This window comes from Neopsephotus bourkii, unplaced genomic scaffold, assembly GCF_033783945.1.
Source record: "Neopsephotus bourkii isolate Nb327-2 ecotype Australia unplaced genomic scaffold, CSIRO-AGI_Nbou_v1 NB_1016, whole genome shotgun sequence".
NCBI classification, from domain to species: Eukaryota; Metazoa; Chordata; class Aves; order Psittaciformes; family Psittacidae; genus Neopsephotus; species Neopsephotus bourkii.
In genome coordinates, this window is record NW_026901505.1 from 990,886 (window position 1) to 1,005,553 (window position 14,668).

A 14,668-nucleotide genomic window follows, 5' to 3' on the forward strand; every position below is an offset into this window, starting at 1 on the left:
CTCAAATTTTAGGGATCTGCTGCCAGTTCGCTTCCTCCTCACCTAAGCTGGTAGATTTCTCTGAGGTGCAGGATGTTCTCTGATTCTTCCAAGATATGTGGGAGCGACAGTTGCCAAGTAACACAAACTCATCACTCTTTTCCTGAAATGTACAACTTCTCATTTTTCTGTTTTTTAGAATGGACAGATGAAACTGTGATTTAGGACACTAGTCCAGAATCAGGATCATTTGGACTCCAGTATTGTCCCTGGATAAGTCTATGAGATACAGAGTTCAAGGTGAGGTAGGGATCGGATTGTCCTTGTGGCTCTTGTTTTCAAAAACAAAACTGGGGATGCATGTCATGATACACTGAACTGGGTTGGTGACCAGTGCTATGGGATTTCATTAGGAATAGAGCAGTGCTGCAGCCAGGGAGAGGCAGCCTGGTATTTCATCAAGAGGTCTCCTTCCCCTACACATATGTAAAAGCTCTCATATGGTTGATCTCAAGCAATGCTGGAACAAAGCTGATAGATCACACTCCTCCACAGGAATTGTGGGCAAAATTCAGCCCATTGTGATGTTTGTGGAACTAGAGGAAATTCACAGAAGAGTATATAGGGTGGTTGGGGATGAAGAAGTTGCCTTAGGAGAAGACATGACTTGAGCTAAGAGAGGGAAAATCTGGAGAAGTAGGACAACAGCATCAAGCTTTACAAAATGAAGAAGGCAGAGGGCAAGCACAGATTCAGCTGCTCTTCAGCAAGTACCACAGTACTGAAACCAGAGGGCATTTGCTTAAACTAGTAGGGGATTGCTTTTAACAGACTAAAGAAAATACTTTTTTATACCATGGGGTGTGCACTTCTGCAACTGACTGCCACAGGAGGCTGTGAATCAGACAGAATTGTCAGAGTCAGGGGGGGATTAGACAAAACACAAACAAAAAGCCTAGCAATGGATACTAAATGGTCTAGACAGGGATGTCCTCTCTAGTATCTCTAGTACAACAGTTGTGGCTGCTGCAAGGTGTGTGAGGGGAATGGACCTCTGAAGTGTCCAAGTTAGCATGCTTTCTGTAAACAGAATCTTTTATTACCTTGACCTAAGACAGAATGCTGGACAGGATGGATCCAGGTTTGCTGTTACTTCCTACTTGTCTCTAGCTTGATAGAGGCTCTGTTCTTCCTGCACCATGACAGAGTCCATTCCCCTTTTGATGTTACTCATCCTAGTCCCAAAAGAGCCAACAATCTGCCCCACGCTCTATAAAGAACTGTATTAAATTTCAGATTTCATCCAGGGGCTGATCCTGTCCTGAATGTCTTGAACTCTTGTTGTGTGACCCGTTTTCCTTCTTCCTTCCATGCAGCATCAAGGAGAAGCGCCTTGTAGCTGAGCTCATCCTGGAGACAAACAGTGTCTGAAAGTTTGTGACACATTAGCAGAGTGTCACAGTGACAACTCCATGCTTGTGCACTTCAATCAGCTAGTTATAAACAAAATGGTTTCTCCTCTAATGTTCACAGTCTTTGCTACCTCACTGGAGAGGACTGAACTAATGAAGATCTCCTCCTGTGAACTCCATGAGGCATCCGCACTATTCCTTTTGTACTCATTACACCAAGCAGAACACAGACCAGAAAAAGCATTCTTTGCTGGCTATAAATCATGAGTGGCACTAAGGTATTGCTATTAGCAGGAGAAAAATGCTTTCCTCCCACAACCTCATTCAGCCCCATATACACACAATGCTTTGGCAAAGGGTGCTGAGGTGTCTGGATAGAAAATTAAATGGAGGTTGTGTTGTCTGAAGATAAATTGGTACCTCCGTTGGTGTGTGTGACTTTGTCTTTTTCTGATTTGTCTTTTAACTTACAAAACACTGAGACTAGAGATAAGGATGAGTTTTAAAACCCTTGCCTTCTTCCTCTCCCAGGCCCTCCTGAACAAATCCTTTCTCTGAAATGAGCTCAAAGAGAAGATAGATGTTCTGGCAGTAATATGCAATATTATTTTTGGCACTTGAAGAATCTCAAGCTAGATAAAGGAAGACTGAAAGGAACACAAAGCTCTGATTTTTTTTCAAATGCAAGGGGCCAAATTCTGCTCCTTCATGAATACAGAACCCTTTTTTGTTCTGGATTATTGCAGTAATTCCTGTTGTTCACCAGGTTAGCTGATCCTGAGGCCTGATTTAAAACCTAGCACATTCAGAGACTCTGTTGAAATAATGCAGTAATAACAGCCAAAAGACAAAGGCGTGTAAAGAAAGCACCAACCCCACAGCTCCTGCCCAAACAAAAGCTAATTTGTTTTCAGACCATGTTAGCTGGAACGCTGATAAGATTAACACCTGATATCTGGGGAAATGCTGAGCTGTCTGTGACCTCCTTCAGCAGAATGGCACTCCAACCCTTCTCATATTAGCATACGTTAGAACTGCTGCTTTCCTGGCCTGGTGTGTATGTCCCTACAGAGCATCTGTGAAAAGTTCAGAGCAGTGTTTCCGCTGGTTCATTTGTGGTATATTGAATAAAACATGTGCCATTTGACATTGTTTGCTTGGACTGCTGTGGGTAATGGGAGAGGGCACGTGTTACTACAGGGCAGAGAGCCACCAAAGGATGGATGTGGTCTTTGTTGGAGCAGAATGAAGCATAGGCATCACAGCAGTGTGTCACATCTTTGATTCTAAGAGAGCCCTGACCGAAGGACCCAGATCACCCTGCATTGATCTAAATGCCAGCTCTATATTTTGCCTTAAGACAACGAAAAGTAAAAAGTCCAAACCTTTGTTCTCTTTACGCACATGAGCTTGTTACAGAAATATATACTTTGGAAATCAAATGGGAACGGATTTTCAGAGCAAACTGTGCTTTAGAGGCAAAATTTCTAGTGCTTGCAGAGCCCCCAGTGTCCAAAGCACAGCTCCTGCTCTGCAAATTTCAATGTGCTTTGTCAAGCCTGAAAGTTTGGTAAGAGACTCTGGGACTCAAGGGCTCTTAGAGCAGCCTGTAGTAGGAAACAGCAGTTACTGATGCTGCTGGTTTTGAATGATGCTGTTGCCACATCTCAGCTGTTGTTGTATTTGGCATGTGAGTCATGGTTGCATGGGATAGTTAGACACCTGTGGTGTCTATTCAGAGTTAATCATCTGCTAGGACTCACTTGGCAATCAAGAACTGTTCAGTGGTACATTTTATAATACAAGATTTGTATGGTGTGACCAGGAGTCTCCTAGCATGAGAAATAGGGTACTTCTTGGGGAACTTAGAATCTCCCTCCTAAAAGCTGGGAAATATCCTCGGGTGAGTTCAATGAAGCAGCATTTTGAGAAGCATGTCAGCAAGAATCAGAAAGATCCCCAGAAGGAACTCATTTGGTCATCAGGAACACTGTCTTCCAGACAGGCTTTGCTGAAACACTTGTTCATTTTCATTTTTGTCACTGTGTGCCTAACCCTGTAATGAAATGCTGTATCCCTACCAGCTGTGCTGTTGACATGAATCATTCCATCCCACATCAGGAACACCAGGGCCAGCTCTGCAGAGGGGAGCCCCGCTTGGCCATCATTCACTGAGGCACCTTCGTCAAGGAGCAAGCAGCAGGAAGATGCCTTTGATTCCAAGAATACCTGTAACTCCTACAGGATCTGCCCTTGACACCAGTACAGCAGGGTGAGCTGGGTTTTTCCTACCCTGTCCCAAGCTCTAAGTAGTTAAAAAACTTCTGCTTCTGGTCGTTGGTTTCATGGAACAGATCATGGCAGTAAAGCCATCTTTGTTAGTATTTGGGGAACCTTCACCTGTAACAAATTTCTGTCTCATGGAAGCAAACTCATTCCTGCCTTCAATGCAGTCATGACAGTCTATAACATACTATTTGTTTTCCCAAATCAACTTTTGGTAAGAAGCTTTACTTCCTTGATCTCCACCTTCTCTTGTTCTTTTTGGCAGTGGACACTAGGGCCACTGTCCCTCAATAGAGGCATCGTGGTTTTCCACGGGGATGTATATGCACAACCAAGAGCCAGTTTATTGCCAGCAGTGGGTGTGGAAGGTTGTGTCTTTCTTCCAGTAGCAAGGAAAAGGCAGCAAACAGAAAACTATCAGTAAAGCTGCACAAGTGCCTTAATTAAATCCAACAGAATGATGCTATTACACTTGAAGTAAATAATTTCTCCTTCTCAGTTTGCTCCAGCATAAAAATACCTCTTCCCTATAAATGCTGCTGCCAGTATTTATTTGTAAAGAGCTGGGATCTATTTATTTATTTATCCATATTTAGTTTAAAAGTCTGGGCTCAAAATTAAACATTCATTCATAATGTCATTATCTGCCTCGCTCTGCAGTCAGATACAGTGTGTGGTGTCACAGGACAAAACCTTTGGCAAGGCCCCTAGAAGAGCAATTTAGTTCCTCATCCATCTCAGCTGGCAGCATGATTGGCTTCCAAGCTTGCATTGCTGAATGTGTTACTTTACACTGACATATATTATTGAGTGTTCAATCACTTTCTGAAGTGTTTATTGGTAATAGTTGAATTCTTTCCACTCATTTAAGCTGTTTTTGAAACATAAATATTTCTTTGTATCTTGGAATTTTGTGGAAATAGGGGGAGAGTTCCTCAGGAGGATGGACTGTAGAAATGACCAGCTCATTAGGCAGGGACAGAATTTACCAGTACTGTGGAGGAGAATATCCTCTTCTTTTCATCAGGATGAAGCAGCAAACTCCCACCACCACGTCACAGCACATCACATGGCAAAGGCTTACTTATGCCCTGGCTCTCTTATCATGTCATGGCCTGTAAGGAAGGAGATGACCCTCTCACTGGAACATGAATGACTTCCTGACAGGATCTTCACAGATCCAGAAGCTCCCTGAAGAAAAAAAAGACAGGCTGTGACCTGCAGGACCAGGGGAGGTTATTAGACATCAGCATGCCCATGACTACAAGTACAGAGAGTGGGCTGCAGGCCCTGCCTGGCAGTGATGTCTCTTGGGAAGGAACCAGTGACCACTTTCTTGTACCTAGTTAGGAAAACAGAGCAGGGGATCAGAGAAATAAACAGAGACTAAAACCTAGTGTGGCAGTTGTAAGCTGAGCTGGAGAACAAGGGCCATAGGCAGGACAAGCTGGGGAGGCAGCAGGAGAGCTGGACTATCAAATAAGTCCTTTGACAGTTCATCTCTTGAGGACTCCGGATGTGACAAGCCCAGCAGCCTGGTCCAGGCTGGTGTCCTCAGGACTGCAATCCTCTTACCTCTTGTCCTTGCTCCATGGAAGACCTACAAATCAAAGGTTTTCTTTTTATCTTTAATGAGGAGGTCTCTCAAGTCTCTTTCCTGCACCTGGGAGTTACTTTCCAATCTGATGAACACTGACTTTTACAGACAACCCCAGTGACGAGCTGCTGAGATCACAGTAGCAATCAAGGCTCCTTTGATGGCGGAGCTAAAAATACGCTCCTCAGCTGACAGCTTTAGAGAGGGGAACATATAGTTTGGTTTGATAGAATACATCTTCCTTTGTCTGCATGTCTTCTTCTGCCAGGGGATGCCACATCCGTGACAATCATGCAAGCAGCTCACATCTGCCTTCTAAACTGAAGCACCCAACCTATGCTACCTCCAACCACAGAAAGAGTAAAGATTTAAAACCCACCAAGTGCTTTGGAGAATGGTGTCATTGGTAGATCTGCCTCTGGTCATGCTGGCAGCCATCAAGTTATTGCATGTCAGGAGCAAGATTTTAGGGTCTGGAGATCACCTTTGCTAACCTCCTAGGTTCAGTTTCAGTTCCCTTGACCAGCTGCCCCAGGTCTTTCCTATCCACTTGTCTGCCTGCTCTCCTCCTTGCAAAATCCAGAGCACTGGCTCACAAGCTCCCTGGTTCATGAGGTGCCCCCATAGCCTTGCTCTTACACTTGTAAAGGAAGCTGCGGTAGGTAGTGTCACTGCCACCTCCTGGGCTTTCTGAGGACCTGAGTTCATCCCATGGGTTGCAAATATAGATTAATGCAAATGCTGTGCAAGAAATCATGGATTGCCCAGCTTCAACCTGCTCCCTTCCCAGGACACCAGAGTGATGGCACTAGCCAGCCCATGCTTGCAGAAGAGTGTAAGTCTCCCTCCCCTTGGAGACATTAGCTAAAGTTGGAACATTAAGGCTTTTGGGTAGGAAACATACAGATGAAGAAACATACACAATAAGGTTCTGCATTTGTAATGTGTAGTATGTCAGAGCGTAAAAGGTTGAACAACCCATTTTGGCAAATGGAAATAGCAAAAGGGCGTGTTTGGCTAAATGAAAGCCTCTTCTGTGTGATTTTTCATGCTCCTGCATGCATAACTTGAATGCAGAGAAAGGCGAAATTCATTTGTTTGGTCAGACAGAAATATATCAGGTTTATTGTTTTGCGAGATACAGGGGGTGCTTCTACGTGCCTGCAGTAGCTATAATGTTCTGGCAACACAATGCTCTGCCAAAAAAAGGCATTCACACAGGAATGTCTCTGGGCTCAGTCAGCCTCAGTCCTGGAGGTGGGTGTCCCATCCCTAAACCTCTGTGGGCAGTGGTACATTGCCAGGAGTCTGTTTGATGCTCCCATTTAGGGTGCTGGCCCTGAAGATGTACGACCTCCCTCTAACAGAGCCTTCAGTGTGGATGCTTTCTGGTTTGTTCTGGCAACGGAAGAACATGAGGAAGCCGTTCCGGTAGTTCTTGTTCATCCATCCGTAGAGCAGGGGGTTGACAAATGTAGAGCACATGGCACCGACATGGAAAACAGTGTACAGCAGTTTGTAGTCATGGAAGATAAGGACCAGATCAAGATCAATGGCAAGCTGGAATATGTGGAAGGGGAGCCAACAGACTGCGAATACTACAACTACCATCACTAGCATTTTGGTAGTCTTCCTCCTCCGGCACTGGTTTTCATTCCTAGAAGTAGGGCTGACATGGTTTTTCAGCTTGAACCAGATCCTGGTGTAGGCAAAACAAATAATTGCAAGGGGAAGGACATACTGCAGGAGGAGCATGGACAGGCTGTAGATGGTGGCATCTCTGTTATTGCCAGAAGGCCATTTTTCCGAGCAGACAGCCATTTTGAGGTTGATGGATGGGATTTCCTCATATCGGTACTCTCTGAAGATGGCCAGAGGACCTGCCAGCACAGCTGCTGCTAGCCACATGACAGCAATGATGGTGAAGCTGAGCCTCTTGGAAATCCTGCTGTCCAGGTGGAAAACAATACACCGATACCTATCCAGGGCAATCACAGTTAGGGTGAGAGTGGACACATGGACACTCAGAGCCTGAGCATAAGGAACCAGATGACAAAGAACAGCCCCAAACTTCCACTCATCCAGCAGCGTGTAGACCAGGGTGAAGGGCAGACAGAGTGTGTCCACCATGAGATCTGCCAGGGCCAGGTTAGCTATGAAGAAGTTGGTGACAGTCCTCATGGTCTTGTACTTCACTATGATGTAAATGACCAAGGAGTTGCCTATGAACCCCAGCAGAATGATGAGGGAGTAGGCAGCAATCAGAACAACCTGCACCCCCAGGATCTTGGTGCTGTCCATCATAACACTGCGCGACCCAGAGAGATCCTGGCTAGGAGTGACAAAGTCCTTGGCATGCCAGCCCTGTGGCAGCTTCTCCTCCAACGCTGTCTTCTCCATGGTGAGAGTGCTGTTGGCTCCCTCCAATGGTCCCATGCGTGGCCTGAGACTTTCTGTCAGGAGGTGAAGGAGGTCTGGAACACAGACACAGCAGAAGTGAGAGCTCAGGAGACAGCAGAGCATCTTCAAGAATTGAGACTCAAAGGGCATGTCCCACATGGCATTCTGGGCTAAACAGCAGCAGTGGTGACATCCTCCTTCCTTCTCCCTTACTCCCCACCCATTCTCATACTGAACGGTCTTGCAGCTCTCTTTCTTACACTTCCTGTTAGAACCTGTGATCAGTTGAATGCCAGTTCCCCAAGGAAAGGTCAGGGAAAAATGCAACATTTCACCCAAGCTTCTGAGATTCTGTTTATTTGAATCAAATGGAGAAAAAAACCCTCAACTAGCCAGGGCCAGAATGGTAGGTCCTGAAGAGATCTCCTGCTCATGGAGACCCTTTGCATGCTGCCTCTTCTGCTTCCTCAGGCTAGGCTTTCCAAAACAGGGAAGTCACTTCAAGCAAGCCAAAACTCTGGGACCTCTTGGGGCTGACAGAAGCAATCGCTGATGGTGTCAGTCATCTTTGATGAGATTTACTGGCCTACAAAAAAAGCCCCGTGTCCTAACTCCTTAAAAACTAGGAAAGGAGAAAAACAAGACATTGTCAAATTCATGTGTTTTTCTCCAGCTCCCCATAACTGTTTATTTCCAGATTGTGCACCAGGTTTTTCCAGTTTCTTACTTCTCACCTCTCCAGGTGAAAGTATCTGTCACCCTGTCTCTGCATGAGTCTCCAGCACTGCTCCTGCTAGTGATGCACCCAACTAAACCCAGTGGACCCTGCTCCCAGCCCATGGTAAAGTGGTTAGCAAAACTAATACCATTTTGTGAGGCAAGCAGCCACTCTCTGTGAGCAAGCAGGTCATGTATTATTCCCTCTTCCTCACTATCCGGCCCTGAAGGTCCTGTGAACCAGCTACAGAAACCAAACAGTTTTCTTCCTCCCCTGCCAGCCTCAAGGCTCCTGGGTGCCAGGATGATTACTCGCTTCCTGTCTGGCCTTGAAGGTCCCATGCACCCAGTCAGGCAGCTGTTGATGACGCCATCACGGAACAGGGAAGCATAACAGCACACAGCACTGGCCATAAAATCGAGCATTTACAGTCCTAAGTGGGAAACTACTGGACAGTGAGACCCATAGCTAGGGATGCTCCCACCAGCCTTGTTCCCTTCGAGGACTGAGTGTGTCCTTTATACTTTTATAGGACTTTTAAGACTAGATGATGATTGTTATATGGGTACAGCAAACCATGTATTAGAATTTGATCTGCAGAGGGTTCAGGTGATTATAAGTTAATTTGTATTATAAACTGTGTATTACTTAGGTGATCAGATATAATTTGCGTCATAAATTCTGTATTGCACTACTTGTAGATTGTACTACATGGATTTGGCTTACAGAAATCCTGTGCTACACTAACCTTAATATCCTGTTAACATAACAAAGCTTTAATTGTAACCACAATTTATTGTTGTTGTTTAGTTGTTGCCAAGGGTCCCTAAAAGAACCTGTCTGTCCTCTCCATGTCAGTGACACCCAGTCTGTGCTGGCTGTGCAAGGAGGGAGTTCCTGCAGGGGCTTTTGCAGGGGGCAAACTGCTGGAGCTGTGAACCAGCCTCCTGCAGAGCTGTTGCTGAGAGTTCAGGTACAAACAGGCCTGACAGCTAAAGCTGCAGCATCAGTGAGCTCCTGCCACGTGGTGCTCAAATCTCTGCGTGAGCTTGGCTTTGGGAGCAGGGAGCCTGGCTGATAAGCCAGAACTGAGTCGGGCTGAAACCCATGGCTGGCATTTGGTGCCATTGTAACAGCAGAGTGCTGTCACGACGGGGCTATCATTGAGTCCAAACACAGCAGGAGAAAAGCCAACTCTGTTACTGGCTCCTTCTCAGCCTCCGTGGCTTAGAATTGCTGCTGGGGTATGTGGAGAGGGGTGGACATGGCCCCTTACATGCCCCATCTCCCCAGCACTGTGTGGGGGCCCCATTCCCACTACACACTTGATCAAAAGTGAGCAAAAGTCATGACTGTGCCCAAACAGGGTGGTCTGCAGAGCGTTGTGTTTTCTCTGACCTGCAGAGAGAGGGGATAATGCCCTGCCACTGAGGGCTTAAATGAAGCTGGGAATTAGAGGCACACTGCTGTGAACCTTCTCAACTGAGGGATTAATTGGCCTGGGTTTGTACCAGATGAGATTGGAGCATTTGATAACTGGGTGCTGGTGGGCTTCCTGCAAGTCCCATACCCTGCCAGGCAAGTGTTTAAGGACAGCCTGTCCTAGGAAAGGGGGAATGCTTTTCTGTACATTTTATGAAATGCTGAAACTGCATTTCAGCCAGTTCCATAAACAAACGGGATAAAATAATGCTGTCAAGATGGTCAAGGTGGCAGTGATTAAGTTGCAATGAATAATTCTGCATGTTCTTTCATCGCTCCTCAGAGTAAGGGTTGTGATTCCCCGTTGGGAGCTGCTCCTAGGGGCTGCAAAAGAGCTGCCTATGTTAGATAGCCCCTGCTTGCACACTTGCTTTCTCCTGTCTTCTCCATGTTCCTTGGCTTGCCTAACTTACCTAACTGCTGGCCAGTTTAGGCCAAAGATTGCTGTACGTGGAGTTGCTGGGCTCAAATACTGTGATAATGGATGCCATACAGCTACCTAAGAGGATAAGAGGGTAGCTCTAGGCAGCACGAGGAAAAAATGGGTGGATTTGCTGGGGTAGGGGTTTGCTAAAGGGTGGTCTCAGATCTCCACAACACCACTGCCCCCAGCCCTGGAAAAGTCCTATTTTCTATGGCAGGAGAGACGACCTCAAAGCCACCCCATGCAGCTGATGCAGTGGGACTCAGAGCAAGGCAACAGGCATTGCTTGATCACTGTCACTTGTAACCCCTTTTCTGTGACTTGCCCATTCACCTTCAGTACCCAGTCCTGGCACAGCACCAATGGACACTCTTCCCTTTTTCCCTACCTCACCCACCAATTGGTTGCCAGTTCACATGTTCACATCTCAGGCTTTTCCCTTTCACTGGAGACTGGCAGCTACCCACTATCTGAGAGGAGCCAGGAACATCATGATTATTGAAGCTGTTTTGCTTCCTAACAAAATGGCCTTAATGGAGTTATTATTTGATTTGCTTTGCTTTGTGTTTTTTTCCAAAGGAGAACTATTAAAAATCAATTAAGGCATTTTAATTAAGAGACAAAATGGTCATAACAAGTGTTCCCACTCCAGGGGCTGCCTGGAGGTCACAGGGATGCTGCTAGGAGTGAACTGAGGTCTGTTCCAGCAAGTAATGGAAGAACTGGCATATGTCTAGGCTGCTGCAGGCACACACTCCCATGCCCAACAGGCCTGCCAGGCTAGATGGAAAAATCCTTGGAGCAGGGACACAACTGCTCTGGGAGAACAGAGCAGCATGGCAGACCAGGAGTAGACAGAAAGAAACCTAAGCCCTTTCCTCTGTGCTGGGCTGCCATGAAGGGATGCAGAAACAGGGCATTGCCTAGATCCTGCCCTCACCCTCTCTTCCAGCTGCGATTCAGCCTGAGGCAGGGCTGGAACACAGGGAAGGCTCCCAAAGAGGCAGAAAACTGTTCCCTGTGCCAGCAGGCTTCAGCCTTTGGGAAGGGAGGAAGCACAGAGGAGCTGTAAAACCTCAGCTCTTTGCTGAGCACACTGCTGTCCGTGATTGAGAGGGACAGTGACCACCATGGCAACTCCAAAATCCATTCCTACAGCAGGCCAAGTTTAGGTGTCCTGTGACTCACATGCACCTCTGCTTCCTCGGGACAGCCCATGTCCCTGCTGCAACCCGAGGCACACAGCCTGGTCCAGCTCTGACAGGGCATATCCAGACGTAGAAGAGCCATCTGCAAAGCCTGGCAGGGTTCAGAAAGCAGGGCTGGAGAGGTGGGCAGAGGGCTGGAGAAAACACAGCTTGTTAATTAAAATTCCTCTTTTTGTCCCAGGAAGCAAGCCTGGGGTTGCTGCAGGCAGCAGGCACGTGGCGTGGGGACAAGGGGTGCAGGAAAGAGGGAGGTAAGGGCAAAGATTGCTCAGAATGTAGCCAGCAATTGTAATTCTATCACAGTAATCATGGATTGGAAGGGAGGGAGTGGAGGGACTTTGACCAGCCTCTGCTCTCTGGCTAATGACAGCCGCAATGTCCCCCTACAGCAGCGCTGGGGTGTGAGCACTGAGGCTGATGGATACTCCCATGACTTAGCTCACTGACTTACTCTCTGCTGTGTCCTTCCTCCAAAGCATCTCAACTGCATGAAACCCTTCATTTCCAGCAGCTGTCTGGAACACTGGCTCCCAGTGCTCATCCCCAGTCCCATAGCTGGCAGCAGGCAGGTGTCTGTGGCAAGGAGGTCTGAGATCATCCCTCATCACCAGAACCCAGCTGTCACCCTGGGGAATCCACCTTTTACCTTTACTTTTCATGTTCCCCTACAGCACTCGAGAGGCACTAATGGGATGAAGCCCTGCACCACACAGCACAGCATTTAAAAGAGGAGAACACAATAAACTGAGATATGGAGGTTAAATCAGCTTGCCAGAGACCACACAGCACATCCACAGCAGGGCTGGGAACAGAGCCCAAGTTTGCTAACTCCAGTCTCCTGCATTCCCCACCAGAGAGGACTCTGCATCTCTCAGGATAAAACCTGAACGTGGATTTCAGGAGCTGCATGAAAATGCAAAATGTAAGTGATGGAGGGGAAGGGTTTTGCCTTCTCTGTGCAATGGGCTGGCAAACAGCAGCTCTGGGGTGATTTCCTGAAGCCAAATGGCAGAGAGAAATTGTCCCAGGTTCTTCCATCTGCAGTGAAGGGGTGATTGTCCTACTATGACACCATTGAAGAAGGGAAGACCCTTTGACCTGCCCACTGTCTTCTGCATCTTTCTAAATTACCTACCCAGATCAGGCCCATTGGTGCAGAAATCTCATGGCATCAGACACACATTGCCAGCCCTGCATGTACAAAGCTGCAGGGCCCCGGAGCTGCTTTTAGGGGACCCCAGTGTAGAACTGGCACTGGGAGACAAAGTGCAAGGAGGAGGGGATACTTGTGGTTCCTCACTCCAAGTATTTGCAGGTCCCTGCCTAGGTCGGAGCCAGAGAAGACTGAAGGGGACAAGGCAAGAAGGATGCTTTAGCCAGTCAGCTCAGGACAGGATCAAAAAGGTGGTGATGAGAAGAGATCCATTTGGCAAGGATACATGCTTTCTCCTGGAAATCTCCCCTACAGAAAGCAGGGGGCAACAGAGCAGGACCCCTTGCCCTGCAGAACACACCATGGGAGCAGAACAAGGCTGGCTAGGAGGCAGAGGTCAGCAGGTGATGCTGCAATAGAGACACACCAGTTTCTGGGGTTGCAGAAGGAAAGAGCTTGGTGAAGGGATCCTCATCACCCTGGGGAGTCTGTTACCTCCTTAAATCTGGGGAGGCTGGGGTAGATGAGACAAGGGAGAGGGAAGTAAGAACCAACAGAACAACCAGGGAGAAAACCCAGTATCCTGTTTTGGGACAGACCGGAAACTCCATGGGTGAAATGCAGGCTACAACAGGACTACAGAAAGCTTCCTCTGTTCAACAGTTAACATGCAGTGAGCACAGAAAGACAGCAAGCACTGATTTACATCTCTCATTGAGGGCACTGATCTCTGACTGAGCCGACTGCCAGCAACATGTGCAGTCCCAGCATGGAGGAGCTGACAGGAGGTTTGAACCAAGCCACGAGGAGGCAGATTGTGGGAGAGGTATGGATTTCTCAGAGAGCCACGCACCTCAGCCCCACACCTGCACCTCTGTCACTGTACATGCCTGGTTTGTACAGCCCCCTGGAACAACCTGCTCTCCTCACTGCTCTCCCTCAGCATCCTGCTTCCCAGACCCCCTGTCGAAACTCCTGCCAGTGTTTCTTGTTCACTTTCTCTCTATTCCATCTCGCAGCTGCCAGTCCCCAAAATTCAGTTTCCCGAAGATGCTTGTACCTTTTTTGCCTGGACCATGTGTCATGGCCAAGACCTGCCCTGCTCCCTACCCCCACCACTCCGGCCAGCCCTGCCATACAGATGAGCCCTCCCCAACCCACCTGCAAAGGCCAGAGCATCCTCCTCCTCCAGGAACCGAGCTGCTCACCTCAAGTTATTGCCTCATTGCTGGCCGGGATGAAGCACTTGGTCCTCTCCACTCTCTGGGAGGCAACCTGTGGCAAAGGGGTGAAAAGCACTTTTCTGTGACTGTCCTCGGAAAAGTGAGGAAGTCAGGTGAGGATCCAAGCTGCTGGAGGGTGCTTCATCGCTGGGGGTAGCTTCAGTACAACCCTGAGCATCTGGAGAGCACCCTCTTGCAGGGTGACTGACAGCCCCCGTATCGCAAAGCTGGATGCTGGGTTAGCTCTTGAATGACAGAAAGGCAGGGAGCGTGTGTTTAACAAACAGAAATGGAAAAGGGGAGGGAGCCTGCTGCTGCTGTTTATACAGTGTTCAGCCACTGAGGGGCTTCTTGCATCGGGGAGAGAGAAGCTTTTCCAACACATCCACAGTTCCCTCTCCGGTGAAAAGTGGTGGGAGGTGGAGGTCTGCAAGCTCCTTGCCTCTGCCACTGACCAGGGCAAGTGTCCATCTGCCCTTACTCCAGAGCTGTCCCATCTGCTCAGGCTTTAAACTTGTTGGTACTGGCACAGTCTGGCCCAGGGATGAATCTTCCCTGCAGCAAGAGGTCTGCGGGTCCTGCAACTCAGCAGAGCCCTCACAGACCTCCCCTCATCCTTCTCTGCCTCTGTGTTAGTACAGTGCCCTGCATGGAGCAGTCTGCTGCTGTGGGACAGGCCTTCGGGTGCTCATGATGCAAATAGAAGTAATGGTGAGAAGTTTTAGCCACTTGGCAATGGCTCAGCCTGTTCCAGAGCCAGATTCAGTGTGGAGCTGAGAACCCGAG

The 14,668-nt window shown here is 47.9% G+C and overlaps 1 protein-coding gene across 2 annotated transcripts; it reads right to left on the minus strand.

The window, feature by feature from the left end:
* Positions 1–6,363: 6,363 nt before the first annotated feature.
* LOC133215829 (neuropeptide Y receptor type 2-like) lies at positions 6,364–14,454 on the minus strand. Of its 2 annotated transcripts, none has more exons than XM_061360094.1 (2): positions 13,868–14,454; positions 6,364–7,748 (listed from the first exon to the last, which is right to left on the minus strand). In XM_061360094.1, the coding sequence occupies exon 2, from the start codon at positions 7,708–7,710 to the stop codon at positions 6,547–6,549; it is 1,164 nt and encodes a 387-aa protein (XP_061216078.1). In that variant the 5' UTR covers positions 7,711–7,748; positions 13,868–14,454; the 3' UTR covers positions 6,364–6,546. The 2 variants fall into 2 exon arrangements, with proteins under 2 accessions (XP_061216078.1, XP_061216077.1); XM_061360093.1 differs by having other exon boundaries at positions 13,821–14,453.
* Between the last annotated feature and the right edge of the window lie 214 nt (positions 14,455–14,668).

Coding starts and splice junctions, on each gene's coding strand:
- LOC133215829 (XM_061360094.1), bottom strand. CDS start 7,710: ATGGGACCATTGGAGGGAGCCAACAGCACTCTCACCATGGAGAAGACA.